Source organism: Oncorhynchus keta, chromosome 4 (genome assembly GCF_023373465.1).
Source record: "Oncorhynchus keta strain PuntledgeMale-10-30-2019 chromosome 4, Oket_V2, whole genome shotgun sequence".
Lineage (NCBI taxonomy): Eukaryota > Metazoa > Chordata > Actinopteri > Salmoniformes > Salmonidae > Oncorhynchus > Oncorhynchus keta.
Window position 1 is genome coordinate 39,326,458 of NC_068424.1, and position 13,391 is coordinate 39,339,848.

At 42.3% G+C, this 13,391-nt stretch overlaps 2 protein-coding genes across 4 annotated transcripts in view; both read left to right on the plus strand.

The window, feature by feature from the left end:
- Window positions 1-1,370: 1,370 nt before the first annotated feature.
- LOC118382997 (ATP synthase F(0) complex subunit C1, mitochondrial-like) lies at window positions 1,371-3,194 on the plus strand (the record flags this gene model as incomplete). Its single annotated transcript, XM_035769645.2, has 2 exons — window positions 1,371-1,570; window positions 1,751-3,194. Coding segments are annotated over 2 exons (315 nt in total), but the record flags the coding sequence as incomplete, so codon positions are not given.
- Window positions 3,195-4,043: 849 nt separating this feature from the next.
- Window positions 4,044-13,391, plus strand: part of LOC118374840 (N-chimaerin) — a 55,516-nt gene continuing 46,168 nt past the window's right edge. The window contains exons 1-4 of one of the 3 annotated variants that reach the window (XM_035761312.2): window positions 4,044-4,104; window positions 4,427-4,501; window positions 6,095-6,133; window positions 6,223-6,278. In XM_035761312.2, the coding sequence (XP_035617205.1) occupies window positions 4,483-4,501; window positions 6,095-6,133; window positions 6,223-6,278 (114 nt within the window). In that variant the 5' untranslated portion in view covers window positions 4,044-4,104; window positions 4,427-4,482. Of the gene's footprint in view, window positions 4,105-4,129; window positions 4,275-4,426; window positions 4,502-6,094; window positions 6,134-6,222; window positions 6,279-13,391 lie in introns of those variants that run through there. The other 2 variants (XM_035761319.2, XM_035761325.2) reach the window with 2 other exon arrangements.

The following is a 13,391-nucleotide window of genomic DNA, read 5'->3' on the forward strand; positions in this document are numbered from 1 at the left end:
ACGACACAACAGTGGTAGGCTTGATTACCAACAACGACGAGACGGCCTACAGGGAGGAGGTGAGGGCCCTCGGAGTGTGGTGTCAGGAAAATAACCTCACAATCAACGTCAACAAAACTAAGGAGATGATTGTGGACTTCAGGAAACAGCAGAGGGAACACCCCCCTATCCACATGGAACAGTAGTGGAGAGGGTAGTAAGTTTTAAGTTCCTCGGCGTACACATCACAGACAAACTGAATTGGTCCACCCACACAGACAGCATCGTGAAGAAGGCGCAGCAGCGCCTCTTCAACCTCAGGAGGCTGAAGAAATTCGGCTTGTCACCAAAAGCACTCACAGACTTCTACAGATGCACAATCGAGAGCATCCTGTCGGGCTGTATCACCGCCTGGTACGGTAACTGCTCCGCCCACAACCGTAAGGCTCTCCAGAGGGTAGTGAGGTCTGCACAACGCATCACCGGGGTCAAACTACCTGCCCTCCAGGACACCTACACCACCCGATGTTACAGGAAGGCCATACAGATCATCAAGGACAACAACCACCCGAGCCACTGCTTGTTCACCCCGCTATCATCCAGAAGGCGAGGTCAGTACAGGTGCATCAAAGCTGGGACCAAAAGACTTAAAAACAGCTTCTATCTCAAGGCCATCAGACTGTTAAACAGCCACCACTAACATTGAGTGGCTGCTGCCAACACACTGACTCAACTCCAGCCACTTTAATAATGGGAATTGATGGGAAATTATGTAAAATATATCACTAGCCACTTTAAACAATGCTACCTAATATAATGTTTACATACCCTACATTATTCATCTCATACGTATATACTGTACTCTATATCATCTACTGCATCCTTATGTAATACATGTATCACTAGCCACTTTAACTATGCCACTTTGTTTACATACTCATCTCATATGTATATACTGCACTCAATACCATCTACTGTATCTTGCCTATGCTGCTCTGTACCATCACTCATTCATATATCTTTATGTACATATTCTTTATCCCCTTACACTGTGTATAAGACAGTTGTTTTGGAATTGTTAGCTAGATTACTTGTTGGTTATTACTGCATTGTCGGAACTAGAAGCACCAGCATTTCGCTACACTCGCATTAACATCTGCTAACCATGTGTATGTGACAAAGAAAATTGGATTTTATTTAAATGATACTGAACCTCTGCAATGATCTGAATGTTGTCTTAATCTTACATGTTTGTAATATTTATCTTCAAGCTGTTTTTATGGTCAATTTGGTCATTTTAGTCCCCCCAAAAATATATAAAAAAATTATGATTTAAATTAAAAAAATATTTTAAAAATGATTAAAATTAAAAAATATATATATATATATTTTGCTCCCTGGTTAGTACTGCCCTTGTGCCACAGAGCACCTTTTTCCAGGTAGCACTGAGGGGTTTCCAGACTCGCGCTGTGAGCAGAGACATTGACACAGCAGCCAAGATCATTGGCGCTAGAGCTGCCACAGTTGGAGTGGCCGGTTCTGGTGCTGGAATCGGGACTGTGTTCGGCAGCCTTATCATTGGATATGCAAGGTAAATATTGCCATTAGTAGATATGGTGCCCTACTATATACCCTCAACAATGTGCATCTTTGCAGATTTTTCTCATATGCTTTTTTGACATGTTTAGGAAAATGGTTAACAATTGCTATGGCTGCAAGTCTCTCCCACAGCTTTGATTCATGGATCTAACAAACTTGTTTTTCTCCCCAGGAACCCCTCCCTAAAACAGCAGCTTTTCTCTTACGCTATCCTGGGATTTGCCCTATCTGAAGCCATGGGTGTGTTCTGCTTGATGGTTGCTTTCCTGATCCTGTTTGCAATGTAAATATGTCTTCTGCAGATGGTGATCATGATTTTGAAACTACAGCTGTGACTACCTATTTTACTCAAGCAACCAAAATTGTTCTGTGTTGTTCATGAAATTGTACATTTTCCAAGGTTTTGTTGAAGGATGACAAAACAGAAGGCATGTATTGTACAGATGAAATAATTAAAATTGCATGTATTTCACTATTTAAAATGTGAGTTATTTTGTATATTTCCTTGCAAAACACTTTCAAAGGAACACCAGATTTTGGATTAAGATGTATTTCTCTATAGTGTGTGCCCTTGAGCTCAAAACAAAGCATATAGTTATGTTAACTGCAGGTTGGTTGCAATCAAGTGAGTTTAAGTAAATGACAATACTTTTGGTTATCATGTGTTTCTTAATTGCAATAAATCAACTTTCACCGGTGTAATACAATTTTCTCTATTGTGGTTCCATGAAGATAAATGGTCAACATGTTTCTGCTTTACATTTATTTTTGAGGCTTTTGGAACTTCCATTTGATGTATGTTAAAGTTGCCCAGAGATGCTGATCTTGGGTCAATTTTGCATTAAGGATTGGGGAAGTTGATCTGAGATCTTTATCTAGGGGAACATTTATTCCGACGCCATACATTCCTCTCGATCTTGGAAAATATTTTAGATTTGAGATGAGATTTACTTCAACTGTTGGATTGCATTTGAATAGACACTTCGAATCTCTTTGTAGTGAGGTAGATCACAAACTTGCATTTTGAGATTATAAACTTCTTGAGCGCTATATTAATAGCGGTAAGTACATTTCTCACAGCGGTTAGATCCTGAGACATGAGCACTAAGGCTTACTCCCTGTGACACAAGTGCCTGGGCTTTTGAATTGACCCCGTGTAGACGGTGCTATACTGCACTGCTGTAACTCTGCGTTGTGTGTGGTTGATTGAGACTATAAACGTGGACTTTGGAGATCAGGTAGTTTTAATCAAACAGAACTCACTCTCTGCATCCTGCATCTGCATCCAAAAGGAAATACAACATTTGTAGAGCACGTATGTTCTGAGAATCGTCGCCTCTTTCTACAACAGATGCACAATAGGAGGGACTGGGATCATTCGAGGAGCTAGCCATCGTTCACACATACGATAGCCTGCTAATACCTTAGCTAGCTATTAACCACATGTTGAATTCAGAATGTAGATATCATCCTAAAAAGTACAATTACATGTGCATCTTAACAATACCATCCACTTATAAGTAACCTCTAAATATACATCATTATTCATGAACAAAACACTGTGTGTATGACTTTGTACTTAAAAGAATCAAACTTTTCTGAAGACAGAAAAAGCGTGCCTACCTCTCTGTGCATCAAAATGATTTGAGCACAAGCACGCAGGGCAAAACGTAAGTACACACTCCCCTTCTCCCTGGATGCAGGCATGCATAACAAATCAACACAACATATTAATATATGAATCTGGTGAAATTCACATTAGTACTTTAACAACTGTTACACCCGCATTATCGCTTGCATTGCTTTGTAGTACTGGGATAGCCTTTGTTGGAGCATACCTGTTAGCTTTGGCTTGGCACAAAAGAGGATGCTGTAAGGGAAGACAGGGAAGGAGGGATTAATGCAACTGGCTATCCTGCTCATGATCCTACAAGATCGAGTTGGTAGCACACACCTTCCATAGGTATTTTGCATTTCTGTTAATCTTCCTGGGGTCCAGCAAAATGAAGGCAGTTATACAACTTTTTTTAAACATTACAATGCACACAACAGATTTCACGACATTTTAAGTGTGTGCACCTCAGCCCTCTACTCTACCACATATCTACAACACAAAATCAATGTGTACGTGTGTATGACCGGTGGCACAGGAAGTAGTGCTCTTGCCTCCGCATCGCAGGATCTATGATTCGATAGCTCAAACATTGCCTGGTACTAGGCAACATTGCACGCATTAGGCTTATGGATCCTCTCCTTCTCACATGGTGGAATTAACTGGATTGCTGCTGATGGTCCATGCTTTCCGGGATCCTTGGGACTTCCCAACTCTGACGTTACTCCGTTGAAGTTGAAATTTAAAATGGGTAGGGACGTCCTAAGGATCCCGGATAGAACTAACCCCGCCCCATCCTATTCTGAGCAGCGTCACATGGTAACCATGGTAACACGTTGGCCAAAAATTGAGTGTGATGGTCACGTGATATCACAAGATGGCGACATCGTTATAGATGGATACGGTGATGTGGTGTAAGTACAATGTGTTGGGCTCAACTATATTGTCTATATGCATCGGATATTCCCAATGCAGATAAATTAATGTTTGCATCTACGCCTGTTCGCGATCTTTGTATTTGTTTGTATTTATTTGTTATTTTTGCCATGAAGTCGGCGGCTCGAGCGTAGTGGTGACTCACAGTGTGAGCATACGCGTAAACGTTAAGTAGTTAACGCTAGCTAGCCTGGACTGGCTCTATTATTGTAGTAGAAACTGTTTATACAGTTTAACATTTTCTTGTTGCTATATGTTTTCTCGCAAATTAATATGTATTCACTGTATTCCCATTATCAGCTTTCTAAACTGCGGTGGAAATTGTCATCTATTGCGCATCAGTTAAAGCACCAAGAATGGCTCTAAATGTCTTTGGTAAGTTAAGCTAGCAAACTGTTCGCTTCTGTCAGTTTGATACATTTCTAGTTCCAATACCAGCTCTTAACGTCATATTCCAAGTAATGCATGTGACAGATGTTGGCTAGCTAACTAACTAATAGTTTAGTCTCGTCATTATTAGCGTTACAGCCATTTAGGTCATGTCAAAACCTCTTGATCACCAGAGGGCATCACAAGGTGTTGAATGACACACTTTGTCAGCTTGTCTGTGATGATTGGCAAAGGACCCTTTTCAAGAGCTGGAATAGTAGACTACAGGCTATAGCCGTGTCGTTGTTGTTGCATCAAACAAAAAATATTGGCAATTTAGCAACAATGATAGGGGGATGCTATACAGGGGTAGGCATCGACATGTCTGTCACTTTTGGTCCGAACTGGGAAAGGGAGAGAAAATGCATAAATAAGTTAGGGGACAGGAAATGTATTGCATTTCAAGTTTAAGATAGAGCTGACATCCAGGCTGTGGGGGAAACGGGAAGCTCTGTGCTTCCGACAGATCCAGTGTATTCTGTTGGAACACGCATGCCATAGTCCTTTCAGGATGTGGGTTGTGGTTAAAAGCACAGTCTGCAGCAGTCTGTAGTGCATTCGTTTTTTGAAGGTCAGAACATCCTTGAAGTAGCCTAATTCAAATCTTTGACAGTAGTAAGTAGTAGCTATCTTTTGAAGGTTTCCTAGGCAATGGTATTTACCCAAACAGCATGTGCTACGGTAGTGGTACGGTTTAGTATAGAACAGTGGTCATTTTTTGTAAGGATGTGTTGCTATGAGTGGAGACAGAGTGACCATATCAACAATGCCAGATGTGTTAGAAGAGTTTTGTGTTCTGCCTCTTTTTTTGTGTTTATGCTTCCTACACTGCTATGTGGCTGAGGCATTAAAGGAGAGCATAACTGTCTCTTGAACTCTGCTCTACGAGTTAAATGACAACAAAATGGTGCATTATTGCCAGTCCACCACCAACATGGATGGATGTGCGGAGGCAATGTCATAACTCCATGGACAGATACTGCGTCTTGGGGCCAGCTGCACCTCCTTTTTAGCGAGATGAGCTGCGTTAAAAAAAGTGTAATATGAAAAGTCAATTCCATGCCTCCATAAAACAGTTTGGTTTGGCACCATGATGTATAAATGGTTTAATGTATGCATGCTCTTACTTCTCTTGTGCAATAAGTGTAAGCTAATATTAATGCTAGATTTATTGTGAATGTGCATACAATCCACTGCATTAGTTTGGTATTGTTGATTAGGCTAGTCTCAAAGAATCTTGCGTGTAGCCTAAAATGAGTAACCTATATTATTCTCAAAGGCAATTCAGATGTGCTAAAGGCCCGCTAAAGTGTAATAACATTTTTTGTAAAAAATATTATGTCTGTGTTACTGAATCTGTTCACTTGCTGTCGATGTAGCAAATCAAATTTGTCAGGGTGGCTTAATCAGCACAGTTTAAGTGTAGTGTGATACAATGGCCACCTGGAGGCACTGTAAATCAGGAAACAAAGATTTTTGTGAGTCTGTCAATGTTGATTTAAAAAAAAAGATATATATATTATGTTCTTCCTTCCTCAGACCATGATGAATACAGACCACCAGTGTGGAAATCTTACCGTGAGTGTAAATGTATTCTAATGATTAAAATATTGTAGGGAGCACTGTAATCATGATGTTTTACTGACTGTGTTCTGTTTTTGCACCAGTGTATCAGCTCCAGCAGGAGGCACCACATCCACGGCGATTGACCTGCACCTGTGAGGTAAGCAAACAGATAGAGAATAGAGACAAATTTCAGCTATTCGTAATAGATTCTAAACCTTAATATAATATTATTAAACAAAATGCTTCCAATATGACAATTTTATATGAACTGAAAACAATTTACTGCACCACTTGATGAACTGTGACAATATACCGTAATTTCCGGACTATAAGCCGCTACTTTATTCCCACACTTTGAACCTCGCGGTTTATACAATGACGCGGCTAATTTATGGATGCCAGTACATTCATGCAGCGAACAACCCGTTCCATCTCATCCCAAAGATGCTCTATTGGGTTGAGGTCTGTGGAGTGCGCTGGCTACTCAAATAAACTGAACATGCTGTCATGTTCTAGGCAAAAACATTTTACTCCTCAATTATCCAGTGTTGGTGATCGTGTGCCCACGAGCTGCTTCTTCTTATTTTTAGCTGATAGGAGTGGAACACTGTTCACACCCCTCTTGTTGGGGAAGGTAAAATGTTGCAATTTTAACCTAATTTCGTGCAATTCAACACGGGGGCAGAGATTTTTTGTTGTTGCTGTTTTTTAAAGCAAATTTTCTGTAATTCTATGGGTTCTTCCACACCTTTTGGGTGTAAGGTAAGCCCGGTACGTATTGACCCCGTTATGGATCCGGTCCACAGTCCGCCAGTTGATTATGGAGGTCCGAGATAGACATTGTCATGCTTGAAAAACTTGGGAGGGTGGCAGTTTGGCCGGCAGCGACGATCATACCACGCTCAAAGTTGCTTAGGTCACTAGTTTTGCCCATTCTAATGTTCAATCAAACAGTAACTGGATGCTTGTCTGCCTACTTTATATAGCAAGCCACAGCCACGTGACTCACTGTCTGTAGGAGCGATCCATTTTCATGACCTGGGTGGTGTACCTAATAAACTGTTTGAGTGTTTTTATGTTTGTCATTTAGCAGACTCTTATCCAGAGTGACTTACAGTTATAGCTCATATTTAGGGAGTTTCAGAATCGCAGAACTAAATCGTATGTAATTGTGGCAGATGCTCAAATGTTCTAGGAGGAGATTAGGGCTTGGCGTATTTAAAGTTATATCTGTATGGATTCACATACCAGTATAGATTTTTACAATACTGTCTATAATGGTATTTTAAAGGTGCAATATGCAGAAATCGCTCCACCATTTCCTGGTTGCTAAAATTCGAATAGTTCTCCTATTTTCAATTTGTATGACAAAACAAGCGGCCATTGTACATCTAAACCGCTGTGAAATACAGTATTTTCCATAACCAAAAATATTGTGTTTTGAAGATGGTGTGAAAGACACAAACTAAACTTAAAAACATGAAGCATAGAAATAGTGCACCGAGAACAGAAATGGCGCCGGAGAGGAAGGCAGACGTTTTACATGTCTCCAACCGATTGTGTTTTTTTGTTTGTTTATTTGCCTTGTTTGTAACTAATTTTTAAAACTTATTTTGTACATAATGTTGCCACTACCGTCTCTTATGACCGAAAATAACTTCTAGACATCAGGACTGCAAATACTCACCACGGACTAACAGAATCCCTGTTTGACGAGCTCGATGCGAAGGATATACTGCTTTCTCGGGAGGCCCTGATCCCCATGATTTGCGGAGAAAAAGGGGCTGAAGGGCGGGCTGCCTTCTGAGAATTCGTAGGCGATCAAATAAACCACTTGCAAACGTGCAATCTTTGGGGAATAAAATCGATGACCTACGCGTAAGATTAAACTACTAATGGGACATTTAAAACTTACTTATGCTTCACGGAGTCGTGGCTGAACGACGACACTTAACATACAGCTAGCTGGCTGGTTATACGCTGTATCAGCAGGATAGAACAGTGGCGTCTAGTAAGACGAGGGGCAGCGGACGATGTAAATAACAGCTGGTGCACGATATCTAAGGAAGTCTCGAGCTATTGCTCGCCTGAGGTGTAGTATCTCATGATAAGCTGTACACTACCTACCTAGAGAGTTTCTGTATATTTCGTATATCTGTTTTACATACCATCACAGTCAGAGGCTGGCACTAAGACAGCTTTAAATGAGCAGTATTCCGCCATAAGCAAACACACACCCAGAGTCGGCACTACTAGTAGCCTGGGACTTCAATGCAGGGAAACTGAAATCCGTGTTTACCAAATTTCTGTCAGCATGTTAAATGTGCAACCAGAGGAAAACACATTCTGGACCACCTCTACTCCACACACAGAGACGCATACAAAGCTCTCCCTCGCCCTCCATTTGGAAAATCTGATTCTTGCTTACAAGTAACAATTAAAGCGTGAAGCACTAGTGACTAGATCAATTAAAAAGTGGTGAGATGAAGCCGACAGGACTGTTTTGCTAGCACAGACTGGAATATGTTCCGGGATTCTTCCAATGGCATTGAGGAGTACACCACATCAGTCATTGGCTTCATTAGTAAGTGCATCAATGACGTCGACATCTCAGTGACCATATGTACCCCAACCAGAAGCCATGGATTACAGGCAGCATCTGCACTGAGCTAAAGGGTAGAGCTGCCTCTTTCAAGGAGCGGGACTCCAACCTGGAAGCTTATAAGAAATCCAGCTATGCCCTCCGACGAACCATCAAACTGGTAAAGCGTCAATACAGGACAAAGATCGAGTTGTACTACACCTGCTCTGACTCTCGTCGGATGTGGCAGGGCTTGCAAACCATTACAGACTACAAAGGGAAGCACAGCCACGAGCTGCCCAGTGACACGAGCCTACCAGATGAGCTAATCTACTTCTATGCTCGTTTCGAGGCAAATAACACTGAAACATGCATGGGAGCACCAGCTGTTCCAAGAGACGGTGTAATCACGCTCTCCTCAGCTGATGTGAGTAAGACTTGTTAAACAGGTCAACATTCACAAGGCCCCAGGGCCAGACGGATAACCAAGACGTGTACTGCGACCATGCGCTGACCAACCTGCAAGTGTCTTCGCTGACATTTTCAATCTCTCCCTGTCCGAGTCTAATACCAACATGTTTTAAGCAGATCACCATAGTGCCTACGCCCAAGAACACTAAGGTAACCTTCCTAAATGACTACCAACCTGTAGCACTCACATCTGTAGTCATGAAGTGCTTTGAAAGGCTGGTCATGGCTCACATCAACACCATTATCCCAGAAATCTTACCCCCGCTCCAATTTGCATACCACCCCAACAGATCCACAGATGACTCAATGTCTATTGCACTCCACACTGCCCTTTCCCACCTGGACAAAAGCAACACCTATGTGAGAATGTTATTCATTGACTACAGCTCACCGTAGTAGCTAAGGACCCTGGGACGAAACACCTTACCTCTGCAACTGGATCCTGGACTTCCTGACTGGCTGCCCCCAGGTGGTAAGGGTAGGTAAAAACACATCCACCACACTGATCCTCAACACAGGGGCCCCTCAGGGGTGCGTGCTAAGTCCCCTCCTGCACTCCCTGTTCACTCAAGACTGCACGACACCAACACCATCATTACATTTGTGATTGACACAACAGTGGTAGGCCTGATCACCGACAACGATGAGACAGCCTATAGGGAGGAGGTCAGAGACCTGCCCTCAACGTGATCAAGACAAAGGAGATGATTGTGGACTACAGGAAAAAGAGGACCGAGCACGCCCCACTTCTCATCGACGGGGCTGCAGTGGAGCAGGTTGAGAGCTTCAAATTCCTTGGTGTCCACATCACCAACAAACTAACATGGTTCAAGCACAACAAGGCAGTCGTGAAGAGGGCATGACAAAACCTATTCCCCCTCAGGAGACTGAACATATTTGGCATGGGTCCTCAGATCCTCAAAAGGTTCTACAGCTGCATCACTGCCTGGTATGGCAACTGCTCCGCCTCTGACAGCAAGGCACAACAGATTAGTGCGAACGGCCCAGTACATCACTGGGGCCAAGCTTCCTGCCATCCAGGGCCTCTACCAGGCGGTGTCAGAAGAAGGCCTAAATAATGTAAAAGACTCCAGCAACCCTAGTCATAGACTGTTCTCTCCACTACCTCATGGCAAGCGGTAACGGAGTGCTAAGTCTTGGTCCAAGAGGCTTCTAAACCGCTTCTACCCCATAGCCATAAGATTCCTGAACATCTAATCAAATGGCTACCCAGACTATTTGCATTGCCCCTTCTCCCCCTCTTTTACACTGCTGCTACCCTCATTTTGTTATAATTTTTTTATTTTACCTTTGTTTAACCTGTTGCGACTCTAGGGGCAGTATTTTAATTTTTGGGAAAAAAAACATTCCCGTTTTAAACGGGATATTTTGTCAGGACAAGATGCTAGAATATGAATATAATTGACAGCTTTGGATAGAAAACACTCTAACGTTTCCAAAACTGTAAAGATATTGTCTGTGAGTATAACAGAACTGATGTTGCAGGCGAAAGCCTGAGAAAAATCCAATCCGGAAGTGCCCCATTATTTTGAAAGCGCTGCGTGCCAATGAGTCCCCATTGAGCTGTGAATGTGCCATCAACCAGCTTACGCTTTCTACGTATTCCCCAAGGTGTCTACAGCATTGTGACGTAGTTTTACGCATTTATGTTGAAGACTACCTGTAGGGGGCTACATTGCGCAAGTGGTCACATGATGCTCCCGGAGAAAATCTTGCGTAAAGTACAGAGGTAGCCATTATTCCAATCGCTTTTACTGAGAAACCAATTGTCCCTGTTGATATATTATCGAATAGATATTTGAAAAACACCTAGAGGATTGATTCTAAACAACGTTTGCCATGTTTCTGTCGATATTATGGAGCTAATTTGGAATATTTTTTGGCGTTGTCGTGACCGCAATTTCCTGTCGATTTCTCAGCCAAACGTGAAGAACAAACGGAGCTATTTCACCTACAAAAATAATATTTTGGGTAAAAATTAACTTTGGCTATCTACCTGGGAGTCTCGTGAGTGAAAACATCCGAAGTTCATCAAAGGTAAACGATTTAATTTGATTGCTTTTCTGATTTTCGTGACAAGGTTGCTTGCTGCTAGCGGGCATAATGCTATGCTGGACTATCGATACACTTACACAAATGCTTGTCTAGCTTTGGCTGTAAAGCATATTTTGAAAATCTGAGACGACAGGGTGATTAACAAAAGGCTAAGCTGTGTTCCAATATATTTCACTTGTGATTTTTCATGAATAGGAATATTTTCTAGGAAGATTTATGTCTGTTGCGTTATGCTAATTAGTGTCAGGCGATGGTTACGCTCCTGGGTTTGAGAGTCACAAGAAGTTAACCAGGTAGGCAAGTTGAGAACAAGTTCTCATTTACAACTGCGACCTGGCCAAGATGATGCAAAGCAGTTCGACACATACAACAACAGAGTTACACATGGAGTAAAACAAACACAGTACAAAAACAAGTTTACATACAATGTGAGCAAATGAGGAGATAAGGGAGGTAAAGGCAATATAAAGGACACGGTGGTGAAGTAAATACAATATAGCAATTAAAAACACTGGAATTGTAGATTTGCAGTAGGTGAATGTGCAAAGTAGAAATACTGAGGTGCAAGGGAGCTAAATAAATAACAGTTACCTCCTCCCCATACAGTTGGGGAGGAGGTAATTATTTGGGCTATTCATAGATGGGCTATGTGCAGTGATCTGTGAGCTGCTCAGACAGTTTCAGAGATTTTTGTAGGTCGTTCCAGTCATTGGCAGCAGAGAACTGGAAGGAGAGGCGGCCAAAGGAGGAATTGGCCCTGGGGGTGACCAGAGAAAATGGTGGGTGCTGCAATGGTGACCAGCGAGCTGAGATAAGGCGGGACTGCAGAAGTCAGGGCATTCTTATTTCTTGCCCTTTGCGGAGCAGCACAGAGCTGTCGAGCATAGCTGTTGTGAAGGTAGTGAGTTTGTGTTTATACAGGACCTCCTGCCCCAACCTACCGTCAAACATTCATGTCAATGGGGAGCATATGGTGCCCTCTGCATTGTTACAACATTTGAAAGGCGCACAGCGATGCTAAAGAGATCAATTTGGCCTATGTATGCATAAATTGGTTTTTAGTTCCCTCTACACCGACACAAACAGTATCCCGCAGACACTAACACACACCGTTATTCTCAGCCATATTTGTCTTGAATACTTTGGCCTTTACTATTATTAGATAAAGAAGCCCAGATGGGATGATTTCTAAATAATTGAATTGCATGTGTATTATTTGTAATTGAAGGGGCTCAGTCACACAGGCCATTCTCTCAGTGACACAATTGTGCCATGGCCCTCTATTGACATTCTGAGGAGATGGGGAGCCCATTTGCATGAATTGTATCTCAGAAGCCAGTTTACTGGGTTTGGAGTGGGGGTTAATTATAAATAATTCAGTCTGAACAGTAGCTTTAGAATATAAAGTTGAGAGTGTTGATTTTAGGGGTTGCCATTTTATGCTTAGTCCACAAATCTTTAGGCTATTCCCTGGAGATGATGCCTTCCTCTGTCTGCTTTTTAACCTTCATAACCTTCAACTAAAAGTGAGCTCAGGTGCATCCTGTTTCCATTGCTCATCCTTGAGATGTTTCTAAAACTTGATTGGAGTCTACCTGTGGTAAATTCAATTGATTGGACATCATTTGGAACCTGCACACACCTGTCTAATATAAGGTCCCACAGTTGACAGTGCATGTCAGAGCAAAAATCAAACCATGAGGTTGAGGGAATTGTCTGTAGCGCTCCGAGACAGGATTGTGTTTACCACTTCTGGGGAAGGGTACCAACAAATGTCTGCAGCATTGAACATTCCCAAGAACACAGTGGCCTCCATAATTCTTAAATGGAAGAACTTTGGAACAACCAAGACTCTTCCTCGAGCTGGCGGCCCGGCCAAACTGAGCAATCGGGGAGAAGGGCCTTACAATTTTTAAAACATTACAATACATTCACACATTTCACAACACTGTGCACCCTCAGGCCCCTACTCCACCTCTACCACACAAAATCTGTGCGCAGAGTGCGTATGTTATCGTGTGTGTATGCATGCGTTTGTGTTGCTTCACAGTCCCCGCTGTTCACTGCTTTCATGATTTACTTGATGTTCAGTAGAGTTACATGTAGTCATGGCTCTATGTAGTACTTTGCGCCTGCCATAGA